A 13,860-nucleotide genomic window follows, 5' to 3' on the forward strand; every position below is an offset into this window, starting at 1 on the left:
CTCAGGTATACAGGTGGGGTAAGGCAGATGAAGCCTGCATTCCGATGGGAATGGGACGTCCCTTTTGGCTCATTGCGCTCGTAGCTTGAGTGGAGAAGTGTCACTTCGGAGAAACGATGCTAGAATCAAAGTGCTTAAATGCTGACATACTCGAGGGCGAGCATGGTTTGAGTGGAGGAGAGTTGCCACGTCCATAAATTTTAGGAATGTACAACACCATGCTGGAGAAGATATTGCCGTGAAGATTGAGTGGGAAGTTGCTCGGAAGGGCCTTTGTGTATGGGATCACCATTCCTGAACACTGGTCGGGGGCTGGAGCCGCTCCCTTGATGAGACCAAAGCTGGGGGAAACCAGTCAGCGTGGCAAGACTCCTCAATATGCTTAACTTGGTAGGTTATAATCTCGTAGGGGTCTATCCAAGTACTGCATGGGCGCAGTAACTCAAAAGCACCTGTGACACGTGGTATCAGAGTGAAGGTAAGCTTTCGTATGGCATGCACTGCCATCCCACTTGACGATCCTGGAAGAATAGAGGAGAGGAGTTATCTTTTCTAGTGTAGGGGACCCAGTAAAGTGACTACATGCATAGTTGAGTTGAGTTTCATTGGTGGAGGAGAGCAAGGATTGATGTTGTGCACACCGAGGTGTTATATCGGATTCACTGAGTAAAGGTGGTATTCAGAGCAAATTGCGGGCAAATGTATGAGTGAGGATCACCTCAACGGGTGGGGTAAGGCAGATGAAGCCTGCGTTTTGACAGGAATGGAACACTCTTTTGGCTTGTTGCACTCATAACTTGAGTGGAGGAGCGTCACATCAGAGAAACAATGATGTGATCAAAGTACTTAATTGCTGACATGCTCAAGAGCGAGCATGATTTGAGTGGAGGAGAGTTGTCATATCCATAAATTCTGGAAATGTGCAACACCATGCTAGGGAAGATGTTGCTATAAAGATTGGGAGGGGAGTTATTCGGAAGGGCCTTTGTGTGTGGGATTATCATACTTGCAAAAACTGGTCGGAGGCCGGAGCCACTCCCTTGATGAGTCCAAGACAGGGCAAAACCAAGTAGCATGGCAAGATTTATCAGTAGATTGAACTTGGAAGGCTATAACCTCATAGGACTTGGCTAAGTGCCGCATAGCCGCAGTGACTCAAAAGCGCCAGTAATACACTCTCTACGGTGCCTATTGAAGCACCAAATTTGTTCTACTTAATTTTACAACTCACCTTTGAAAAGTCAGTGACAGAGAACATTTAAATATTCGAAGATTAGCCAAGCAAGTTTAATAGAACTCTTAACTGATCCGTTGTACTACAGTAATCTATCTACTCCAATAAACAAATATTCTCAAACTCATATAAAGCTTTGCAAATACATATCTTTCCAAGTTAAGGATATTATTTGGCAAGAAGCACCCATGCATCCATACATGCTGTCAAGCTAATGCTAAATTAAAGATATTAGAAGTATCTGTTTGTGTCAAAAAAATTGATAGTTGTTACTGCAAGGCTTCACACATCTCTTTCAAGTTTCAATTAACATAATGAATAATTAATTAACAAACATGCAGAAGATGCTCAACATGTATACTTGTATTGGATTGTTAGTGGAAATCCCCTAGTCCTTCTATAGGATCATTTGATGGATCTTCTTGGAACGCTAAATCTGACGAGTTTTTGGTTTCTGTGAGAGTCTTGTTAGTCACTAGTTGCAGGTCTAACATCTTTCTGAGTTGCCTCCCTTGTTCTTCAATCCGAGACTGTAAATTTCTTTGTATCTGGGACAGATTAGACTGGAAAATCAAGATTAAATCAAAGCATTAAAAAAGAGAGAGAAAGAAACAAGGAAAAGGAAAGAAACCAAAACCTCCAACTGTTCTTGTAGGCGTTTCTGGACATCTATCTGCATTCTTAGCGTTTCAGCAATCTGCATGCCTCTGCGATCAGGAAGATGACTAATTCAGGTCTAAGATTTTACGAGGGGAATCATATCAGTTTTTTCTTTTTTGGTTGAAAAGAAAAGGAAATTTTAGTTAGATATGCATACGCTTTTGGGTCAAGTGCTATTGTATTTGTAAGATTCCTGTTAGTTTTTCCTGCAAATCAAACACATGATGTTCAGAAGTGGTAATGCATGCAAATCTGATGCAAGAAATGGCATTATCATTTTCAAGGTAAAATGTAATAAGGAAACGAAAAAGCCAGCCTATTGCTTGACATCATTGTAAAAAGTAGAGATGTAGATAAGATTCAGTAAAAGAAGAAGAGCATATCTTAGTTTAGCTGTCACTTTAATACAATTGTAGCCATACAAGATAGAGATAGACAAAGAATAAGTACCTGGCAAGGACATCCATTCCTACCTAAAGTTTCCGGAAAACAAATATATAAGCTTTAATTCAATAGAATTGCAGTGTTTCTTGAGTTGCGAGGTCAGATTTTAGTCATAGTTATTTTTTTTTTATTACGAGCATAATTTTTATTAGTAGATATCTAGGAAAAAACTTAACATGGCCATTGATTTTAATCATAGTTAGAAAATCAAAGGAACCAAATGATTCAAAAAACAACAAAATATATCAACTGATTAAAATATGGTCTCTTGATTAAGATATATCAATTGATTAATCCTCAAAATGAAATCTAAAACTTTTTTCTTGGTTCACTCAAATCCTTGAAAGGGTTATTAAATGCCAAAAACTATGATCAAGAACAAGATAGTAACCACTACCCAGTGTAGAATGGTTGGCTATATACGGCAAGGATTTGATGCTTTCATTTAACATATCGCCAGAAACCAAAGGGTACAAAGGATATTAATTTAACAATAGAACAGGCAATTAAAGGAATATACCTTCTGTTGATTTTGGAATATACCTGGAAATGCGATATTTCTGTAAACATAATTGGGGAAAATTACAATTAGATAGTCACGATCAAGATTTAAACAACCAAATCCATTATTGAGTAATGAAGATCAAAACCTGCAAGTGACTTTTAACATGGAAGATTGTTAATCCTTCAACCCCCATAAGCTTAAGAATCAACTTCGGAGTAGCCTCTACGCATTGCACGACAAAAGAATCTAGGATCAAAATCTTTATTCGCTAATGATCGTTCCTTTCACATTGTTTAGCCATTGAAATATCACTTACTTACAGGTCCTCCAAGAATATCTACACATTCAACGAATCGCTTATGAAGATCTTTAGTCCATCTAATACGCGTTTTGCATGTACCTGCTGGTCCTGATGTAACAGATTTGCTATTAGCGGAGACTATGCCATAACAAGGGTGCTTGGGCTGCTTGGCTGCCGGCTTGAAGTTGTAGTTGATCGGTTTGGTAAATTGAGAGCTGAATAATTGATAACCATTCTGTAATAATAAGCGAAAATATCATATACACTTGAAACAAGCCAATGACATATAAATATGTAGACTATGACAAAGAAGGATAAGAAGAAAGTTATGTAAACTCACCTCACAGTTCTGATGATTCTTGAAATTAATATGGCTTTGGTTGGGTTGATTCAATTCATTTGCAGACTTTTGCAGTATAGGAAGAAAGAGATCGCCCCCTGATGAATGAGGATGCAAATCTTGACACATCGTTTCTTTAATGGTTAGATTCTTATTGCTCTCTGATTTTACAGTTGATTGAAGACCAAGAGTTTCTGTCGCCTGAGAACCAGATAAGCTATTAAAATCGTAATCATCACCCTGTGCAAAGCTCATGCAACCTTTCATTGTACAGAAAGCAGAAGATGGTATATCAGAAGCCCCTGGATTGCCATCGGTGGAGCAACCCAGAGGGATTGGTAAATGATCAGACTGGAAGAATACTCTCATGTTCAGAGGCTGATGCGGAGAAGGAGAAGAAAATTTAGAGTTGGGAATTTTACGAGAGTACTGATGGTTGGTTTGTGGGACTTTCCCCTTTTGAGTGCTCATTGATATATGTATATATAGAGTCATGAAGCACAGCACAGATCTCTACTTAAAAAAAGACAATATGTATTTGTCTGAAGCAGCTGCATTAAAAAACTTTCTGCAACTTCTGTATATTATTATATTTGTTGGTGGACACCAAAAAGGTTTGGTCTTTAAATATAGTTTTGCTTTGCCTGCTGGAAGATGTAGAAGATAAGGGGGGCATTTAAGAGGCATAAAATGCTAGTAGGGTAGATCAGATATATAGCTCCATAAAATTCTTTTGCTGCTCTTTTAGTAATGTGCAAAGCTTCATATGGAAGATGGTCTTCACAACAAGTCGCCCTTTTGAATAGTGCCACTAAATTTGTTTCTCAATTAAAAAAAAAGTTTCCAACTTGGATAGGGATGAAAAATGATCTTTTGATACATCCAAAGCTCATTTAAATAATTTCCATTATTTGTAAAAGTGCAACTTGATTTAATTTTCCAAGATTAAAGTGAAAGATGCCCATTATATTTTTTTATTTGATTAAAAAAAATAGAAAAAATTTAGCATGCCCATTATACTCATTTACTAATTAATGAAGCTGGTTTTATGACATGAATGAATTATCTATAAAGTGAATAAGTACAAACACGATTCTTTCACCAACTCACTGTATAATTTATGTTGCCATTGGATTCTAATTATAAGATTTCAATTTGCTAAAGTTCATCAATAATTATATTACTTTAGTAGATAACAAAATGCATGGATTGATTCTATGGCAATAGTAAACGTGTTAGAAGGAATGAATATAAACAAAGTCCAGGCTACATTCATTTTCATTCATTTAGTATCTATTGTGAGCTAAATTCAGTTCCAAAAAAGAAATTGTTTGGTTGTGATATTACGTGGATGAATCGACTTATATTAATTATGTCTTATAAGGTTATTACATTTTCAGAAGAAGGCATAGCATTTGAACTTTCTTTAAAAGTTAAAAATGTATGTATCTATGTGGCTAAACGAATTAGACAGTGCTTGACAGATGTCTGTGAATGATTCCATAGTTTCCATCTCTTTTTCTTTGTTTCAATCTGTCATCTTGGAACAATACCACAATTGCATCTGACTTTTTCAACCCTATTATTTCTTGCATAGTAAACTTCTTTTTCTAAATCATCCTTCATTCAATTTCGCAGATCTGCCACATCTGAATACAATATTTTATGACAGTAAAAAATAAATTTAATCTTTTTTTTATTTAATTCTGAAGTTTTCTCACCAATAAATATTTTTATGTCCTTTTTTTATGTGTTATATATATAATAATAATAAAAAAAGAATTATAGTATTAGAATGTATAAAGTTAAATGAACTACGAAAAAGACAAATTCTTGCTGCGAGCTAGACTATGAGGATACATATAAATTGTTATCCATTACTGATTTTTTTTTTTTAAATGAAAAATTAATTGCATTGTTTGCAAAATGACCTTTGGGAGCTTTGAAGAGCCAACCCATCAAAATGCTTAATATTTTTTGGCCTATGCACATTATGATCTTCTGGCTCATAATTAATATTTTAAGATGTCTTAAAGATCATGTGGGTTCACTAATAAACATATATTAATTCAGAATTTATTATTATTTTTTTTTTAAAAAGGATGGGACCTGTTTTGGTTGGTCCTATAGAATTTGGAGCAATGGAATTGTAATATTGAATGTCAATGGATAGCGTAGATCAATTATATTTGTAGAACATACTTGAAGCATGAATTTAAAAGGATAATTAATAGTTGAACAACTCTCCTAAATGAATTTATATGTTTTTCGATTAAAAAAAATTGCAAAGTTGGTTGAATATTACATCGTTTTATCTTAATTTGTATGTAAAATATCAATCCACACTTAATATAACACTAATTAGGATCAACTGAATTTTTTTTTTTTTTTTGGATATAATTGAGCTGTAAAATTGAAGACACATGTAGGGCGAGGAATAGAATTTTTTGGGTTGGTTTGAAGCAAATGAAGGGATTCTTGATTGTGGGTTGTGCATATTCTTTTGTATGGCTGTCGGATTTGGAAGCAGTGCCTTTCAGTTTAGTGAGGAATGTCAAACCACAGACACAACCATACTAAAAAAGCAGTACGAGTGCCATGCCTTGCTTTGCACAAAAAGATATTCTTTTGATATGTATGTGCTTTTTATATAACAATAATTTTTTAGTATTTAGTAAAATTTAATGTTACACATTAATTATTTATACTTATTATTTTTAAATTTAAGATTTTATTTTGCAATTATAATTCATACATGTGTATAGATATGTTAAAAAATGTTAGTTAGTTGCAATAATAAGATAGAGACAGATCCTTCAATAAAAAAGAAAAACGATAGAGAAAGAATGGGTACATATATAGAGAGGTTAAAAAGGGGTGTCAGCAAACCAAGAGTAACACGGCCTGCAGAGCTAACGAGTCCATAACAGTTTGGGCACTAATTATAAGGCTGCCGGAGGATGCTCACTGATCCAATAGAAAACTGAAACCTTGTTTTGATAATCAATCAACACAAACATTGGCCAATGTCCCATCCCGGCCCTAGTAGCAATAGGTCTCTAGTGGCATTAACCACTTCATTCAGAGCCGGGGAAATGAAAAATGCCATCTATCACTTTTAAGTGAACTTATATTTTTTTGAAATAACAAGAAAACTTCATTAATTTAAAGAGAACAAAGAAACAATATGAGGAGTAGGGATATCAATCCAAACTCCTTGACCTGACTCAGAATGAGCCGATGTTGCTAGAACATGAGCGACATCATTCGCAGATCTATGAACAAAAACACACTTTGCTTCCTCATAACTAGATAGAAGCAGTTTACAATCTTGAACTAAAAGGTCAAAAGACAATAAATCATCTAACAAAACACAATTAACTGACATCACAAGTACCTGAGCATCCAATTCGAAAAGAACTCGATCCCATCCACACTCTTTAATCCAACTCAATGCTTCCCGGAATGCTATAGTTTCAGCACACTTTGCATCCATCTGGCTATAAAAAGAGCCTGCACTAGCGGCCACAAAACTCCCATCATCCTTCCGGATTACACAACCGAAACCTACCGAACCTCGTTGCAAGCTTAAAGAGGCGTCAATGTTTAAGTGAACTTATATTAGATACCATATTTATTATTTTTATCTAAATAATTGAGTGATTATTGCATCCATTAATGCTAAGGCGCAGGACGTACTTCTTACAATATTTTTTTTTTTCAAAATTTTGATATGATTCTTCAATTCATTGTCAGTGACTTTTAAGAACTGTGCACATTTTTGGAACAGAATTAAAAATTTGAGTAAGAGGGTAAAAATAAGTTGATTAATTAAAAGTTTTAAATATTGTAAGTTTTCATAAAATTAAAATAAAAAATACTTAAAAAATATAAATGAACTTATACGAAGAAACAAATAAAATAAAATTTTAATAAGTCTAATTAATTTTTTGTAGTATGATCAAATTTATTTTATCTTTCATAATAACAAATTTGAAAATTTACTAAATTAAAAATAAGAGAAAAAGTTGTAGAAGATTTGTTTATATGTAAATTGGCTGAAAAATTCACGTGGAATAAAGTAATCAAGTCAAATTTATTTTATCTTCCATATAACAACATACTATTGCATTAACCGAGTAAAAAAAAAAAGATGTGAAGTAATCAAGTTAAAATTTGGATAAACAGTGTTGAAGTCATGTTGAGCTATAGCTTCAAGGGCGTGGGGGCACAGAAACATGGGTAACGCCCTCAAGCATTTGCGTCACCTTCTTCATTGTGGGTCTAAGTGAAGGATCCTCTTGAATGCACCAAATTGCCACCATCACCAACCTCTCTAGCCTTTTCATGTCATTTCTTGCCTCTTCATCGTTTTCAACCAGCTCACCCAACTTCTTTTTGCAGTAGCACTCATATATCCAGTCCATAAGTGCCTCCTCTTGATCTCCCATTCCAAATGCTACACTTGATTTGCAGCATATGAGCTCTAGCAGCACAACCCCATAACTATATACATCAATTTTAACTGTGATTGAACCTTTCCTGAACCACTCAGGTGCAAAGTACCCAATTGTGCCTCTTTTATTTGTGCGAGTTACTCGAGATTGCTCGGCCAACAATAGCTTTACCAATCCGAAGTCAGAAATCCTTGGTGTAGAGAACTCATCTAATAGTATGTTTTGAGGTTTTATGTCACAGTGGATTATTTGAACAACGCATTCTTCATGTAAGTACATCAGGCCTCTTGCAATGCCCAAGGCAATCTGTACTCTTTGATTCCAGTCAGGCCTTGTTATTCCGAACAAGAAGTTAGCTAAGGATCCATTACTCATGTACTCGTAGATAAGAAGCCGGTGTTCCCCCTCGTCACAATATCCAAGGAGACGGACTAGGTTCTTGTGGTGTGTCTGACCAATCACATTAACTTCTGTTTTGAATTCTCTCTCTCCTTCTTGTTCGACCTTATCTAGCTTCTTGACTGCTACAAACCTCTTGGGATCTGATGCTAAGACTCCTTTGTAAACTATTCCAGAAGCACCTCTACCCAATATCTGCTTGAAGCCACTAGTAGCTTCTTCGAGTTCTTTGTATGTATAGCTTCTAACATTTGCTGCAGAAGCACTTGAAGCAGATGAGAAGTTGAGTAACTTCTTGTTATACAAGAAGATAGCAAGAGATATAACTAATATTAGAAGCATATTAACGAAAACAGAACTTCCTAGGAGTATTGATATGACAAGGACCAAGGTTGACTGGTTCTTGGTGTCGCATGTTTTCTTGGTATAGAGCTCTGAATTCATTTTAGGTACCTTCACTAGAGCGGTTCTATTTACGCTTGTATTCTTTCTTCCATTAGACAAAGGATACCTCTTTTTCCAACAATCGTTGCCATTATGAATAGCCACTATGCAGAAACAATCATCTAGACATAGCTGTTTACATGTCTCCAAGTCGACAACACTTCCAGACTGATATTCATAATCAGATAGTGGCCAATCCAGGTTTCTATATTCTCGAAAATCTACTAGCCTACTATCTGCATCCCATCCATCGGGCTGACAACTGGGCAGTTCAAAATTTGGTCTGCAACCATCGTTTGGAGAATATCGGTTCAAGTAAGAATAATCATCGAGGCATAGGCATTTTGTCTCCCCATTTATTTCAGTACAATAGCCGTTGTATCCACAAATCCCTCCACCAAGTAATGTATTGAAGCTGTTGCAAATATTTTCAGGAATTTTTTGTACTGCACTCCACTTTTTCTCGCAGACGTCGCTCTTCGGATAATGAAATTGCGTAAAGACACCATAGGAGTCGATCCTTGCCATGTGATAGAAATCTTTGGGAGAGCCTACGTCGGTTGTTGTCAGGTTGTAGATCCGTTTGGTCCCTGCTTGAACGTATATATATCCCTTCTCATCAAAGACCAACTTAGATGAGGCATTTTCCTTAACCGACATGGTAGCCCAATAAGCCATACTATTGACTTCGGTCTTGTAGGCTACATAGTAAAGCACCAGATTGCCATCCAATTGTAATTTGAGCTGGAAGCGGTCGTCACTGTAATTGTCTTGTGAACGGCGTGATGTGAGGTTACTGGGCATTTCTAGTATCTGGCCAGGTAAGATTGTATCTGTAGGCTCTTTGAAGGTCTGCCATATGGGCTCATTATTTTCATCTAGAAGCATGAAGTTCCCATTATCACTCATAGCACCGCAAATGGCTGGTTTAGCTTGGGCACCAATTTCAGGGCGCTCCCATAATGATTCACCATTTGGGTCATAGAGTGCAAGCTTCCCATCACCGGTCAGTTTAACAGTAGACCCTGGTGGTGCCATATTGTCATCATTTGCAGACCAAACCACTGTATCAGGTATATTGGTGAACCAGATCGCAAGGAGGAACAGATTCTCATTTTGGAGTTTAAAGAATCCAAAGGTAAATTCACCTGATGGTGAAAGCCATGAAGAGTTCTGATCAGTAGATAAAGATAATAGGTCTACTGTACAGGTATCAGCGAAAATTGCAGCAAAAAGGAAAGAAAGAGCAACGTGCAGAATCAAGAAAAAAGGAAGGAGATGGAGATATAATGAAGCCATGGCTTTGGATGGGTCGTTATTGAGAGCTTATAAGAATAATACTAATTTTATATACAAAGAGTTTTTGTTGGTACATGTATAGTTGAATCTTCTATTTTTAAGATAGCGTGTGGAAATTACTCAAAACTTGGCCTTTTTGAAACTTTCTAAAGTTTAACAAATCAATGAGCCTATATGAAGGAAATCTTAGCAAGGATTTTAATCAAGAAATTTAATTCGTGGAAGTCTAAATGAAGAAAGAGGTGACTGATGTTTCCTTGCAAATGAATCTAGAGGGAGATTAATGAATGAATCGAGGGATATTAATGAAACACGTTGGCTATTGATTTCTGGATTATTTTTGTTCTTTTACCAAGCAAAGGAGAAAATAACAATCCAACTACCTAATACGATCGTGATGGTAAGCTACCTCATAAAATATCAAAAGCAACCAATCCGAGATATGAAAATTCTTCATTTTAATATTTTGTTTATATACATTTGTACTATTTCAATATCATTTAATTTTAAAAAATTTATTATTTAGTTTCTATATTATGAAAAAACTCATTAATTAATTTCTCGATTTAGAAAATACAGTTTTTAAAATTTTAAAAATTTAGTAATTAGTATTTCTACTGGTTTTAAATGTTTAATATTTTACTATTTAGTTTTTATGGTTTACAAAAAGTCTATTAATTAATCTCTTCATATCAAGAGTATTTTTAACTTTTTTTATAATATTTAACACTTAAAATTAATGAAAGAATTTATTAAGGATATTTTTTACTTTTTTTTATAATATTTAACACTTAAAATTAATGAAAGAATTTATTAATATACTTTTTAAAATATCATAAATATTTTAAAATATGCTTCAAAATTGTATAAGTCATTAATAAAATTTTTTATAATATAGAAACTAAATAATATTTGTTTTTCTTTAATTTTTGGTAAGTAGTTGCGAAGTTGATTTTTCTTTTTGATTTGAAAGGTACTTATTGAAGGTGTTTTGCAAGAGAAGTGAAATTGTCGTGCAATTATTTTGAAGTAGTCTTAAATTACATAACATCAATTTTGTATATTCTAATATTTGAAAAATATTTAACTATTTTATGAGAAGACTTCTGACTTTGAAGACTTGCAGAATCTTAGGACTACCTTCTTTGTATTTTCGTCTGTCATATTTCTTTTCTGCTTCTATTCTAATTGGTAGAACTTGCTCATTTGTGAATCTTCTGATCCCCTTCTACTCAAATTCTTTATTTGCATTTCATATGTACTTGGTCTCTAATTTGAGAACGATTCAATGTTGGGATCGGAAATCCCATTTTTACTCTTAAAATTTAGAGTGATGTATTTTACCTAGACTTAAAATGGGATTTCCTTATTTTCTATATAGGAAGTTGCTTTTCTGCTCCATTATAAAAAATGGTTCCACTTTTATCCAATGAAAAGTAATCAGCCACTGGATTATCTCTAGATACAAGTGAATAACACAATTCTGGATATATAACAGTGCAAGCCCTTTCATAAACTGCATAAAACTTATGCAAAGCCAGTTTATACAATGCAACTTCAGTCTAGAATTCTTCTTCCCTACGTTGTACCAACTTGTCTAACTTCTTCACTGCAACAAAACTCCTTGTGTTTGTTGGAAAGACTCCTTTATATACAATGTCAAAAGAACCTCTTCCTAGTTCTTCTTTGAACTATCTGTGGCTTCCTTTAGCTCTTCATAAGTGTAAGGCCGGATACTTGTTTTCAATATACTTAGCACAGTAGGAATAAAGGCGTGTCGGTTGTGGGATAAGAAATATGCAATTATTGTTATTGCCATTGTGAATAGAAAGTTGAGGAACACAATCGATCCCACAAGAACAAGAGATTCTTGATTTTTCTTTGTGCTGCTAATATCACCCTCGACAATGTCAGGTTTCATGACCTTGATAAATGCCTTACTAGGAGTACTAGGATCCACTCTACCATTTAAGATTGGCAGCTTCTTCTTCCAACAATTTCCATCTCTAAGAATAGCAACAAACACTGACAATCATGTAAGCAGGATTCCCTAAATTCATCTTCATTGAGGGGAAGCTATTGTTCGTAGTCTGAAATAGGCCAAAAGGTGTTAGATAACATGTGCATATCATATATGTCTTCTAGCTCAGGACCTCCTTCCTCACATTTTGGTACTCTGTCTAACTTGCAGCCACCAAATCTGTTATCTGCATCGAAAAAGCTATATCCAGGAGGACATTCATATGTTGGCCTGCGATTTGGGCCAAGAACGCAGTAGCTGTTGAACCCACAAGCTCCGCTGCCTAATCTGCCTATTATGTCAGTGCATATATTATCTAGAACAGCCCAAACAGGAAACCAAGATTGATCCCAGGTTTCATTAGCTGAAGCCTTGAGGTGAGCATATTGTACGAGAACCCCATCATAACTCAAAGTCACCCTGTGATAAAAGTTGCTACTTGGAACCATAATTCCCACGGTCAAGTTAGCATTTTTTTCCATTTCTTCGAACAATATAGAAGTAACCAGTTTCATTAAAGACCAACACGTGACCAGAATTTGTGTTATTAACACTGTCAAAAGTGTCACTGTAATAGTAAGCATCGCATGCGAATTCTGTAGACAGGGTTATGGTATTAAGCACAACATTACCTTCTTGTAGGAAGCGAAGCTGGAATCTCTCTTTTGAATAGTTACTTGGCATTTGACGAGAATATAGAATCGCTCCAATTCCTAGTACTTGAGTTGGAAGGATGGTGTTGGTGGGATTTTTGAAGCTCTCCCAGGCATAACTCGAATTTCAATTTTCAAGCACTAAGTTACATGTGTCAAGCATGGCAGCATAAGCAACCTCAGTTGAGGTTGAGTCAACTTTCCAAATAGTATGGCCCTACGGATTATTAAGTATTAATTGACCATTTTTGGTAAGCTCAACTCTTGATCCTTTTTAGCACAGGACTATGTCCATTTGCAATCCATACGATGGTCTTCTCAGAAATTTTGTCATCCATACTGCGAGCAAGAAGGATGACTGATTTTCAAGGCGGTGAAATCCAAAGGCAAAATCACCTGAAGTCAATTTCCATGAAGAAAAGACATCAGAAGCGAGTAAAGATAATATTCTTGCTCGTTTGAGCAACTGCAAGAAATGCTATAAGAAGAGGAACCCAGAGGCAAGGACAATGAAGAGTTAAAAAAATGCCATCATCATGGACAATTTCAAATTGCTACCATTGCAAGAGGAAGTTCAAGATTTAATATAAAGTTTTACGAGTCCTTCCCTTTCTTTTCTAGTGAAGACAGTGTGCTATGTTACTCTCTTCTGACCATTCTAGTTTGTAAAACACCGCAAATTCTTCTTTAGGACGGCCCCAATGTTATCAAGGAGACTTTAAAAAAACACCTTTACTCGAGGACATGTCATGATTAATCATTTAGGCTTTATTAAAAGCATAAAACAGATATGAAATAGATATGACACCTAGTCACTTCTTGGCCTCCAAAGCCGAACCAGGAAATGCCTAGAGAAAGTCAAGCTTGATTAACTTTATAGATGGAATGGATTGCATGAAATTCAGGATTTTGCTTCTTTCCTACAACCCCCTCCTCTCACTTATTGGAGATGAATTAATAGCACAAATCACATTTATATACACGAGATTATTTATTGCAAGTCCAAACTGCTGTATTAAAGACATCAGTTTTAACTACAACCAGTATTTAAACATAAATCGACTCATCTTTAGGCAGCGGTTAAAACAAGCGTCCACATAGTTT

General features: G+C 35.3%; 3 protein-coding genes across 4 annotated transcripts; all 3 read right to left on the reverse strand.

Moving 5' to 3' along the window:
* Positions 1–1,383: 1,383 nt before the first annotated feature.
* LOC110619160 (myb family transcription factor PHL5) lies at positions 1,384–4,245 on the reverse strand. Of its 2 annotated transcripts, none has more exons than XM_021762424.2 (7): positions 3,485–4,245; positions 3,160–3,379; positions 2,989–3,065; positions 2,859–2,898; positions 2,052–2,100; positions 1,872–1,941; positions 1,384–1,797 (listed from the first exon to the last, which is right to left on the reverse strand). In XM_021762424.2, the coding sequence occupies exons 1-7, from the start codon at positions 3,977–3,979 to the stop codon at positions 1,609–1,611; spliced, it is 1,140 nt and encodes a 379-aa protein (XP_021618116.1). In that variant the 5' UTR covers positions 3,980–4,245; the 3' UTR covers positions 1,384–1,608. The 2 variants fall into 2 exon arrangements, with proteins under 2 accessions (XP_021618116.1, XP_021618117.1); XM_021762425.2 differs by having other exon boundaries at positions 1,384–1,782; positions 3,485–4,237.
* Positions 4,246–7,569: 3,324 nt separating this feature from the next.
* On the reverse strand, positions 7,570–10,232 carry LOC110619107 (G-type lectin S-receptor-like serine/threonine-protein kinase LECRK3). Its single transcript, XM_021762361.2, has one exon. The coding sequence runs from the start codon at positions 10,081–10,083 to the stop codon at positions 7,699–7,701; it is 2,385 nt and encodes a 794-aa protein (XP_021618053.1). The 5' UTR covers positions 10,084–10,232; the 3' UTR covers positions 7,570–7,698.
* Positions 10,233–11,024: 792 nt separating this feature from the next.
* On the reverse strand, positions 11,025–13,759 carry LOC110619543 (G-type lectin S-receptor-like serine/threonine-protein kinase LECRK2). The gene is made up of 2 exons (XM_043958303.1): positions 12,736–13,759; positions 11,025–12,656 (listed from the first exon to the last, which is right to left on the reverse strand). Exons 1-2 carry the CDS (start codon positions 12,785–12,787, stop codon positions 12,160–12,162), a joined length of 549 nt encoding a protein of 182 aa, XP_043814238.1. The 5' UTR covers positions 12,788–13,759; the 3' UTR covers positions 11,025–12,159.
* Between the last annotated feature and the right edge of the window lie 101 nt (positions 13,760–13,860).

This window comes from Manihot esculenta, chromosome 7 (genome assembly GCF_001659605.2).
Source record: "Manihot esculenta cultivar AM560-2 chromosome 7, M.esculenta_v8, whole genome shotgun sequence".
NCBI lineage: Eukaryota > Viridiplantae > Streptophyta > Magnoliopsida > Malpighiales > Euphorbiaceae > Manihot > Manihot esculenta.